This window comes from Leptonotus elevatus, chromosome 7, assembly GCF_054856555.1.
Source record: "Leptonotus elevatus isolate MCC_2025b chromosome 7, RoL_Lele_1.0, whole genome shotgun sequence".
In the NCBI taxonomy this organism is placed as follows: Eukaryota; Metazoa; Chordata; class Actinopteri; order Syngnathiformes; family Syngnathidae; genus Leptonotus; species Leptonotus elevatus.
In genome coordinates this window covers 16,490,664-16,503,416 of record NC_141245.1, presented here as the reverse complement: position 1 = coordinate 16,503,416, position 12,753 = coordinate 16,490,664, and the positions used below count along the sequence as shown (strand labels likewise).

The following is a 12,753-nucleotide window of genomic DNA, read 5'->3' as shown; positions in this document are numbered from 1 at the left end:
GCAGTAATATTTTCCTGTTTAAAATGTGATGCAAATTACAGTTTTGTTTCAAACCACAATAATTTTTAAGCATAATGCATCAAATATGTTTCAACGTGTCTAGGAATGGGTACCGAAGACGGTACTTTTTGTGGTATGGATAGATTTGGGTCAGTACTTCCGAGCACCGATTCACGTAAAATCAAACGGTGCCATATTTCGGTTCTGAAGCACATCTTTCAAAGTTGTAACTGTGCGGGAGTGGAAGAGTTGACGGTTTTCCATGGCGCACTTGAACGCAACATTATACGTGCACTAGCGTACTGACGTCACCCACTCACGCAGGATTTCACACGCTATATTTCTGGGTTTTGGAAACGAGTGATATTTTTGCGGCACCAAGCCAAAGAAATACAGTTTCTGAAATATGACAGCCTCCGCGGCGGGTGCAGGCTGGCAATGTCTTCAGTTCCCCGCAAGCAGTGCACGCCTGAGAGAGAGGCATCCTCGGCTGTACAAGGAGCCCGCGCACGTTGAGTACCGGTATTGATTCCCTGAGTATTGGAACAGTACAGGTTCAAATGTGAAAGGTATCCATCCCTAAACGTGTCAGCATTCAAGCAGCGTTGTCAACAGTCCACCATGAAAAGTTTCATTAAATTTTACAACAAATATTTTCAGTGATGGATACTTTTGACCATTCTATGGCGAAAGTAACATCACTAGGTGGCAGACAACTTAACACAGAACTATCAACAAAACAGGATATATATATTTTTTTTTATGGACAACTGAGTGTATGACATAGCTAGTCCATTTACCATTTTTCATCTCTTGGACTATTGACTTTTTTTTTCTCAGAAAAGTGCAAGTTGCAAATTAATTTGAATGCTCTCACTGATGTTAACATGATTGGAGTGGAGATTTTTGGTGCAAGTCAGAGCTCTACTTATATTGCTACAGCACTGTTGTGCATTAGCATCAACACAAAACTTCCCAATGATCATTTTCAATCAAAAATTTTGTTTACTAAAAAAAAAAAAAAAAAACATAACTATAACACATCTTTAACTACACTGTTATTGATTAGAATGTTAAGGACATGTCGCTGCTGCCAGTCTTGCAATCAAAGTTTGCGCTGAGCCCCTAACAAGAAAAAAGGCTTAACACAAAACCTAACGACCGTAATGTACCGTTTGCTGGGTTGGAAATATCCCATGTCCTTAACAGACAAAGATTATGATTTGGATATATTCTCACCTTCCACATGAATGGCTTTATTTGGGCTATGGCATAAACATGGTGCATCAAACACTCCCGATATATATATATGACTGCGCTGAAGGGAAAAAATAATTTGTTCAGAAACAGTCAATAAGACATGATGTGTGCCTACTGTTGTTAGAGGTTGCAAAAGGCTATTAATAACATCTATTCTCACTGATTCAGAAAAACCTAACTATGAAGAAAATGTGTGGGTGTGCTTTTTTTGCTCTTCACTTATCTCGACCGACAATCATTCATGTCCTCTGCTTCACACTTGTCTGTTGTTGTCTGTGGGTGTGCAGTGTCGAGTTTGAGTTCGAGTTTGCATCTGTGAACATGGAGCTGATGTGCCTTGCCAAAGAGTCCATAGAACATTCTCCCAGCAGCTTTGTGGCTTGTCAGCTTTTTATGATTTATTTTCAACAGTGGTATCTTCCTTGGTCATCTCCCATGATGTTCACGTTGGCTCAAACGTCGACGGATAGTGCAACAGGGCTCCAGACTCTCCCTAAATACTCGCATTTTGCTTCTAAAATATGGGACAGCACAAGTAAATTTTTCATCCACTTGCTCAAGTGTGACGGGTATATCTATTAATTGTTCTGGTTGTAATTTTGTTCTGGGCTCTTCTGTTACAATTCATATTATCCGTCTCAAATATAATATCAATTTTCATACTGAGGCTACATCCCCCTAGGTTGGCTAAAGTCCAGTTAATCTTACATTTCTGAATACAGTAATAAGTGCAACCGTACTCACAGGAACATTAAATTGCTTGGAGACGGTCTTATAGCCTTTAACACTTTAACATACTTGTCTATAATTTTCTTTCTAGTCTCCTGAGACAACTCTTTCCCCTCACTTCCTCTGGTCTGGTCCATGTTTTGTGCGGTACACACCATGTCACCCTTTAAATATGCAGACTGATTACAGGTTTGAAGACATTTGTGATGCCAATTAGACAACACACCTTGGTTGAACATACATCTATGGTGAAATTATTTTCAATCTTTTCTAGGGGTACCATAATTTTTGTCCAGGGCTGTTTCATGACTGTTTTTTTAAATATTTTTTATAATAGTTCTGCTGAACCACAACTTAAAATCAATGTCTCATACCCCACTTGTAATGTTGCTTGTTTAGTGCAAATACAACTAACGGCTCAGCAGATAAATAGTAAGTGTCAGAGTGTTTTTATGGTTCTACATTCTTCAGCTGCAAAAGAATGAAGGCTTTGGCACTTGTCATGTAATTCCCTGCTGTGTAATGATTTGTTTGAATTGCCTGAATGACGTGCAGAAGCATGCAGAAACTTAAGCAGTTAGCAGATTAATGTACACTACCATATAGGAATAAATCATGTCGTTTTTTTAGGAGATGTTCCCTTGCTTCCAGACTTTTTTTTTTTTACGCCAATGAATACTGTTTGCATATTGCACAAGGCAATTAATTGCAAGCAGCACATGACGTACACCTAATCAGTACATTGGTCTCAGATTTCACAGATCATATGACGACTGTGATCGAGGTCCGGAAACAGTGCTAGGGTTACGACCAAGTTAAACTGTTGATACTTGTTTGTTTAAAACGCAAATGACGCAAAAGGAAAGGCATGTGGTGAAACTGAGCTGGGAGGGACACAAAGGTTGTGCTGATAATGCATTGGGGGGGAAGAAAAAAAAAAATCACTCACCGAAGATCTCCCCATTCTTGGCATACTCTGTGACCAGGTAAAGCATGTTCTTTGTCTCCATCACCTAAAAGGGGCAGAGGGCAGTATTCAAAGGAAATACAATCAATCCAAAACATCATTATCAATCATTATTCATATTTTTGACGCAAACAGATAACCGCTGAAATAACCCAATCAACGCATCCACAAAGAAGGCAAAACAATAAATGTGTGAATATAACAACAGTGCAAGAGTGGAGGTGGATGCGAAGATATCTGAATGGGACTCGAAAAACCATCGCAGTGCTTGCTCAATGCGGCTGCGTGTGGGAGGAGACCCAATTTAGAAGCAGAAACATTCAGGAGATCAAACAGAATTAAATGCGGAGAGGGGAGGGTGAATCAGACACACTGAGCCAGACGTTCACACTAGAAATCCCACTCTTTTTGTTGAAGATCAATTTTCCATCTGTTACACTGACCAATTCATTGAATGAGGAAATGTTTCTTGGAAGAGGTGGAGCACTGTTTCATAACACATTTTAGTTTGAGCTTTTCTCCTGCTATTAAGAAGTGAACAGTTATGTATTAAGCAAATGAACATTTAATCTATTTCAAGCAACTTGAACAGCATATCTTTGACCATCCTTGTGTAATTCATTGTTATGTATCTAATACTAATGTTTATTTTTTATCTCATTCTAAAGGGTGACAACGATTCATATTGAGAAATGTCAATGTTTGAGTCATTTTGCAGTCCGAGAGCAGTTTGGTTCTATTCATCAGATACTGAAAAATGGAAAATCTAATTCACTGCATTTCTTTTTTTATTTCAACATCTACTTGAACATTAAATGGGTACACATGGGTACACAAGGTTTTATTGAAGGAATGCGATGTCTGAAAATGTATCTTCTATATACAGTGCCATCACTGCCATGGCACGCTCAGTACTTTTCTTAGAATACAAAAAGATTATCCTTTCATTGGTGCCAAGGAGTTCCATAAATGCCTACATGATAAATGGTGGTGGGGGGGTTTGGACTCTGAAATAATGATTGTACTACTTTTTAGAAACAGAGGGCTACTTTCAGTATGTAAACGATCACTGTCAAACATTAAAAGTGGTCTTGCACAGCAAGAAACTATAAAGATAACTTACTGTATATACTGTACAAGTGGTGACATTGAGCCTCCAAAACAACTCATAGCAGTAGCTGTAGGGTATTAGCTGTCCCTGCCGTAAACAGATTCATTGTTGTGACGACATGCTATGCAGACATAACTCTCGCCCCATTATGTGTCATGTCATAAGATGCAGTACAAGTGGAGGATTCATAGTTGAAATTCCAGACACCGCAAAGGATGCTGTGCTTCGTGTCAAGCATGTTCCTAGGCCTTTGTCCAATAGTGATCTATGAACTGAGACTTATCATTGGCCTGCTAAACACAAATCATTATAATTTGCAATCTCTTGTTCAGTGATGAGTCAAGATAATGTCTAGGCATGTGAGCCCATCTAGAGGACATTATCTTGGGTTGACTTTTAGGACATAAGGCCAGTCTACTGCTGCATACTGAAAAAAATAAAATAAAAGAAAAATAATAATGCGGCTTTTGTGTTGCATTTTATGCTGTGAGTTCAATGAGCTGTTTGAGAAATCTGCAAAAAGGTGTTTGAATGAAAATCAGACGTATTGTGAAACAGTTTTGTGGCATGGTCTTTATTTCATGTGACAGTTGTTACAATCCTATTTTCCATGTAGTGTATAACAAATGCAAAAACAACAATTTAACCCAAGATGAGGCTGTGCAACACATTACAATCAAGAGGGGGTATGAATTGTGCCTCTCTTTACAGGCTCGGGCGTCCCACTAGGCCATACGGCCAACGCCAGTTTGAGACTGGAGAGGAAATCACTAATTGACCCGAACTGATTGGTTGGATATGCCTTTAGAAAGAATGGCACACACCAAAATAACACGACAAAAAGCTGGAACATCGCCACACGGTTGTGTCAGGATAATGAACACTTGTCTACTTTGTCGAAACAAACTAGGGCCCACATGCTTACATAATTTTACTGATATTGCCAGCATTTTGATGTTATTGTGTCAGACAGGTGGTGAGTTTAGTGCATTGTTGCCTAGGTACTTTGCCTAACAAATTAACAGTCAGGTGATTTTAATGGAAGCACACTCAATTAGCAATTTTATTGCATATGCAATACTGTAAACTGCAAGATTGTATTCCTTTTCAGAGGTGACATGATGTTCTTAAAGAGCCAAGAATTTCAAAGCGCTACACTATAAACTACAAAGGCTATGGCACCAACAGCTAGCTTCCTGGTACAGTATTTCAGGGAGCATTTCAAACACAGCATGAGGGGTGGCATGACTCAGTGGCAGAGCGGTAGTCTCCCAGCCCAGAGGTTGTGGATTCGATCCTCAACCCCTGTGGCCAAATGTCAAAATGTCCTTGAGCAAGTGGACCTGGCAGCGCACTGCATGGTATCAGCCTTCCACTGGTGTATGACTATGTGTGTGAATGGGTGAATGTGAAGCTTTGTAAAGCACTTTGACACCATATGGTGAAGATAAAGCAGTATAGAAAATTCAGTCCATTTACCATTTTTACCACAGGAGTTGTCATCTTGTCTTGGGAAATTAACAGTGAGAATCCACCCATCGTCGCTGTCGGGCAGAGATAGATCTTGTATGTCCAAATATGTATTATATAGAATATATTTTTTTCAAGTCGGTGGTCAGTCCCCACGTGTTCTTACAATTACTAACCAATCCAAGACTGTTTAAAAGCAAATTTATTAACGCAGGCATGCTAGTTAATAGAAGAAATTTGGGGGTGAAGTTTATGGGGTGCATCCATACAAATGTATTAGAAATTGATTCAATGTTCATGAGAGGGTAAAAATAAATTTACTGGCAGCAGTTCAAGGCAGATGTTTTGGTATCAAGATGCTGTTCTCAACAACACCAAGCAACCATCATTAAATTCCTCATCAGCCTACAAATTTCTTCACAATGTCAAACACAATGTGGATTCTCTCTGTATATTTCCCATATTAGTGCCTCCTGTGACTGCAAATTCTCACTGAAATACTGAACCAGAAAACTCTGGTTGTGCTTTATGTAGTCTGCTTTGTAGTGTAGTTCTTTGAGGTTTGTGGCTGATTACATACCCCTACAAACATTACAAAATATTCAAAAAGTATTTTCCAAACAGATGCAGATCATTACAGCACTGGGGGTGTGGGGGCATGCCTTTAACCAAGGCAAATTAAAAATAAACTATGAATGTTGCAAGGAGGCGAAAGTGCTGAGATGACATGATGACTGCAGTTTAAGACTGTAATGTAATCCTAACTAGAGATTTTCATTTTTGCATTATTATACTGGTGTCATGATCTTCAAAGCAAGTGTGTGTTTGTGAAGCATTGGTATATGTCTTGGACTGATCCCGAAGACAACTGGAAAGGAGACCAACAAAGAGATGCCATAAATTCTGCTCCATAAAACTAAGCTTATCCTTACTTAGCCAGCAGCCCAGCACCTCTGCAAGGCACCATAAAGAGACATGCTGAGCCCCCCTGACAGTTTTCCGTGTTGATTCGCAATAGCAGCTCTTCTCCAAGACTCTTTCTTCTCTTCTTCTCTTTACCTATGTGCTGATTAAGCGTGTAAATGTGTGTATGTACTTTATGATGTGTCTTCTTGCTACTGTCTGTGTGTCTGTCCCCCAAGAGCAGACTGCACATGTACACTTTGATTGCGTACCCCAAAAAGCCATCGAAACGCCTGACAATTCTCGGGCAATCCAAAGCTTCAACATTTTCATACCGATAAAGTACACATGACATTACACAATACAAGTCTTGACTTGACATTTCCAGAGATTTACAGTTGACAAACTGTCAAACACACACACACACACATATTTAATCACGGATGACTTTTTTAGTTTTTTTTCAAAATGCCACCGTGGCTTTAAGAAAATATATTTTATTGTATTGTGGAATCGCTGAATTCTGACAGAAAAAACATTTAAAAAGTAGACTTACTAGTACAATTTGACATCACCTTTGACTCTTAACAGCCCGCAGTCTATGAAGCATGGACTTAACTTGTGCCATAGAGTATTCTTCATCAATGTTGCTCCAACTTCCTCTGATTTCTATTACCAGCTCAGGTCAGTAGGTTGGGGACTTGTCGTTGACCATTTATGTATTTACACTTGCTTCCAAAGCTAGTGTCGTAAATGTTATCAACTACAAATCTGTGCAATATTTTTTTCTTAATATCACTAATAAGGATTTGTGCAGTGCTTGTACATTCATATTAATTTAAGGCAAGTTCATGCAGGAAATCAAAATGCCATTCAATAAACATTTGTTAGTGGAGGATTTTCAAGATTTTTTGTCAAGAGCATTTATGAAAATGTAATATCCCTAAAAAGCTTCTGAGAGTTGAGTTCTTTATTGTGGAGCAACTCACCTGGTAGAGCTTGATGATATGCGGATGGTCCAGCATTTTCATTATCTGAACTTCTCTGTAGATCTTCTCAAGGTTGACTGCATCCAACTGGGTCTTGTCAATAATTTTAATGGCCACCTGTGAAGTGGTCATACAGTTAATCAAAGGAATCAACAATATGTAGGCAAGTATGACATTTTATCTTGAGGTGTTTTAACACCTGATCACTTTCTCTGACCCAGATCAGTTGATGGCTTTGAAAACTTGATTGTTCAGTCTATTTTCACACCATGAAAAATTGTGACAGGGTCTACAATCATTAAGCCTTCCCTCCTGGAACCTGCATTGGCCCTGTAGATTCATGATATAATACAATATGGTTCAATTATTATTTCATATTTCATATCATTAGATGGCATTATTTCAGCCTTTAAAACAGGGGTGGGTAATCATGGTCATTGAGGGCTGTAATACCTCCAAAGGAGCGAGAATAAAATATGGCTGCCCAGCATGAATGGGTCATAACCGTGGGCTGAATAATACATGGCAGTACTGTGTCCAACACACCTGATTCATGTGATCAGGATCGTTATCAGCTTTCTGCAGTGCTTGATGATGAGCTGATAATATGAATCAGGTTTTACTGATTGGTCAAACTGAATTTTTTTCTGCCAATATCGGGATTGAACTAAAAAAAAATATATATATATTGACCCTAGCTATCTGCAGAGTTTTGAGTGTCTGTGAGCCAAGTTGCAAGAGTAAACAACACGACAGCCCAGTTCCTCTCACAGCAATTCCCTGCGTACGAAGCAGAAAGAAACGCCACTGTTTTGAGAAAACACTCAGGTCATTGTGCCACTGTGCACGTGTCCGGACCACAGCACAAACACTGGTCAAAGGAAAATTATCACATCGTTAACTATACTAATCATTGATACTAACTTTGTCAATGGCAGAGAAGGGGACTACTATTAACATGTTGCCTCACAATGTTTAAATAAAATGTTAACTGTTAAAAACACCACTCACACTTTTTATTGACATTTCATTGGTGTACAAAAAGAGAAGTTGATATTTTTTAGACTTCTTAAATGTGAACACAATATTCCCTGGCATTTTGCCCCTGAAATTCACTGTCTTCCATGTATCATTTTTACATAGAAAAATGTTAATGAACGATTACAGACTTATTTTAATTGAAGTGTTATTTTCTGAATCATGTTCATGATTTCACAATTAACAACACAAGCTACTGTACGTGTTTTCTAAGTGACTCTTTTCTTCCATCTGACTAACTAAAACAAATGCATTACAGCAGTTATTCTAATTAAATACAGACATTTTCCGTGTTTCGCCGGGTCAGATGGGTGGGCAATAAAAATGCAACTTCTGTTAATTTGATGTAAAAATATAGTTTGATTTCACAGCATTTTGCAACACTTTTTAACTCCAGGGAACAAATCCAATTATCGATTACAAAGTAGTATGATTCCAGAAATGTATAACTTGCTTGAGGTATTAGTACTTTGAAGCTTATAGAGGACTTTGACACTGACTGACTGCTAGCTTAACTGTTAAGTGCAGTAATGAGTGTTTTGGTTTCTGAAAATTCTAACATCCATGAGCTGCACCACAATCACTGAAGGGTGGAAATTCAAGCCTGGCTTTGAAGGACTCAAATCAAAAAACCTTGGACATGTTCACTTGAGAAAAAAGGCCTTAAACTCACGTTGAAAGTTGAGTTAGAGGGGGGAGGACAGAAGGTTGGGACAATGCAAAGGTCAGCGATGGCGTAAAATGACTTCCTGCTGAGTGGATTGACTGGAGGACCAAAGCCAGCAAATTCATTGCAAGTGAATGGATGGATAAAGGTAGAAAAAGTAGGTTATACACACACACCGGGTTAACCTTTCGTCGTTAGCCCATGTAAACACTCAATTGCATCACACAATGTAAACCCACAAAATAAATGGTTACTCCTACAATCCCCAGGCCAGACCAGGTCACCTATAAGCATGATTCAGCTACCACAGCAGCAAACTCTGGCAAATTGCCAGGTGTGTCATTTGTGTGACATGTATTTACATTGTGATTAGTGCTCTATGGTTACAAATTACCTGGCCAGACTATTACTGTACTACTTCACTTTAGTAACCAGATTAACGATAAGAGTCTTACGAAGCGCTGGCCAACAATGTCAGTCATTAAATGCATCAAGAGCTTCGTCTCGGTAATCGAGGTTTTTGTCGTACGGTATCACTGCTCACACTTAACCACACACAGCGGAAAAGGCCTCAGTGATCAAAGATCAAGCTCTTTTCGCAAGTCCCGTGACCTATTTTTGTCTGTGTGGTACCATGCACGAAAGGCCCGCTTGCGAGATGACGACACAAATTCAGATCTCTGTCCCCTCCTTTTGCTGCTTTCGCCTGAGAGTGTGCAGTCTGTTTCTAATGTCAAATCCAGCAATGTCAGTGGACTGCGTGCTTGCCTGCGTGCAGAACACTTCCCAAACACAGATCTCTCCAGTGTATCCTTCTCTTGAGCACTGCAGCCAAAGAAACCACTAAATCACGTCATTATTTGGCTTACATAACAGGACCACCGACCCATGAAGCTCGCCCCAGATACTTCTGTGTTTACACCCAGACAGGATCTCGGCTTGATAGCTAACTGGGCTGTGTGGGTCATAACCACAAAATGTACAGGTGCATGGTACATGGTGACACTTTGAGGGTCATACATTAAAAGATATGCAGGTGCAGGGCAGGCACATGGTGGGACCACACGGGTCATTACCAAAAGAAGGACAGTAGTACAGGACCGTTAATGGTATAACAGGTGTACAGAATGGGTTTGCAGGCCACATGGGAGAACTGTGTTGCTCATAAAATGTGCGTCGCAAATGATTCAATTGAATAAGTATGATACACAGAGAAACTACCTGGGCTGTAATACCTCCAAAGGCGCGAGAATAAAATATGGCTGCCAAGCTTGAATGGGTCATAACCGTGGGCTGAATAATACATGGCAGTACTGTGTGTGTCAGAACCAAAAGAACCATGATGGTATTAAAAAGCATGACACTGGTAGCATACACCACAGGAAGCACAACTGCTGGTGGTACTGCATGCAGAGGACAGAAAGTACAGGTGCTGTACTTGCAAAATATTCCGCTTTCATGGTTAGTATCGCAGCTGTAACCAAGGCAGTATGGCACTTGTGTATGAGGAAAAGAGAGAAAAGCAAGAGAGAGATGTTTCACACTTCTGTTGCTGGGTGTGTGGAAGAAAATGGTTTCTCTCGAAGAAGTAATTTACATGTCACACCAGACGCTGCTGCTGACGTCACCACACATCAGGTGTTGCATCTGACGTTGTAGTGAAAAAGAGCGCACACTTGCGACAATCCCTCAGCTTTGCTGGGTTCTGCGTAAAACGTAGTGCAAGCCAGATACAGTATATTTATGACAATATTGTACATTGCTTTGCATAAAGGGGCTGAAAATTAAGTTTGATGTGATCAAGATTTTTGGGGCCGATCACCGGCCAGCGAGTTTAAATAAACCAATCTGATCCCAAGATAGAGCAATAACTTCTACTCTCATAAATTAACTCATGTATTGTTAACTGAGCGAGGTTTAGCGATGTTTGCTATGCCCCAAGGAATGAAAGGAGCGAAACCCGCAGTGTAATTTGAAAATAAAATATTTGTTAACAAATTAGTCAAACTTGATTTTTGATAACAATGTAGACGCTTTCAAAACATGATACAAAAAATACAACTATATACTTTAGTTGGAATATCATCCAAATTATTTTAATGAAGAACTTGTGGATTTTTGAGCTATAGGTCCTGCATGGAAGAATGAACTGAATTGGGCTGTTGGTGGACATGGGACAAACACACACACAAATTTTTTTGTTTCACAAACATAATTTACATGACCATGGCCATGACACTCCATTACCCATAATGCTTTTGTTTACGCCACGATAACCCGGATGACCACTACTGCGCATGTGCGTCACAGACATCCAGCCAGCGGGAGAAGTGCAAGACGAGGCAGTTTTCGGTAGAAAAACAGAGCGCCAAATAAATATATACATAAATAAATGACTCGAGTTTGATCGTTGATGTCATCATGACGAGTAGACTAATCTTGACAAATGCAACTAAACTGTACAATCGCATAAAATTGCAGTGGCTGACTCACACCCGCACACCGAACGACTGAACCTCGCACATATAACCAACTCGCTGCATCAGCAAAACGACATTATCGGGAAACACCATACATATATCTTTTCCTGAATCCTAAAAACATGATACAATTGTAAAAAAAAAGAAGCAGACTGCCCTGGCCACTGTAGCTATATTACAAAGAAAGGAAACGGGTCTTAAATGAAGGAGAGAGCGTGGAAATTTGACAGGCAATAACAGATCTGCCCTATTTATTAGCTGCACTCCTGTATTTCGGTGACAAGAGATTCCTTGCTGTGTGGATCATTAAAAAAATAAAAAAAGACATGTAATTAGATAGTGTAATTATACGGGTGATTGCTGTTAAGGGTGTAACCAACAGAGGAAACGCATAATTGGTTGAAGTACGTAACTACGATACTAGAGGTACAGGTGTATGGTACTGGGTGGTGCTACAAAGACACCGTACTGCAATCATAATTTAAAAAGACCGATATTTGATACCGCTTTGGACAAAAACAGAAGCGCTTCAGGTACATCACTTGATGTCACCATATAGGTCAATTGAAAGAGGTACATCATGATGTCTAAGATACATGTGAAGCTGCAGCGTTTCGAAAGATAAAATGCATCCCATAATAACAGATACTGAGCTGCAGTAAGTACTGGTCCACCATTGCCAACTTCTACAGCAATCAGAATGACAAAAGGTGTTTACTGCAGCAGTCAGAATGAAAAAAAATATATATTTTATTTAATATAATATATAGTGATGAACGAACAGCCTCGCCAACATTTACTTGCTTTGTCAATGATACAGAGTGTGTGTTAGCTCAACTCAATAAGGAATATAGTATAATATAATATAGTAATATAGTATGATGGGACAATTATTTGAGTTCCCATAGAGAATATAATAGGTGACGGACAAGTTCTAGTCACACATCTACTCCGTAAACAAACACAAGGGAGCTCATCTGGCTAATAGATGTCATGGCGGTATGTAAAAAAATAATAATAATAATAATTAGCAGCTGGCCATTTTAACGAATATTAATACATAGATAAGCATTTTTGGGTTGTTTAATCTGATAGCTGATAATAGATCAATTTCAATCTATTTAACTTCAGGGAACTAT

The 12,753-nt window shown here is 39.3% G+C and overlaps 1 protein-coding gene across 1 annotated transcript in view; it reads right to left on the bottom strand.

The window, feature by feature from the left end:
• sik2b (salt-inducible kinase 2b) overlaps positions 1 to 12,753 on the bottom strand; it is a 48,843-nt gene that overhangs the window by 33,500 nt on the left and 2,590 nt on the right. The window contains exons 2-3 of the mRNA XM_086079875.1: positions 7,430 to 7,546; positions 2,939 to 3,002 (exon numbers count right to left, since the gene is read on the bottom strand). Coding sequence (XP_085936001.1) covers positions 2,939 to 3,002; positions 7,430 to 7,546 — 181 coding nt within the window. The remainder of the gene's footprint in view (positions 1 to 2,938; positions 3,003 to 7,429; positions 7,547 to 12,753) is intronic.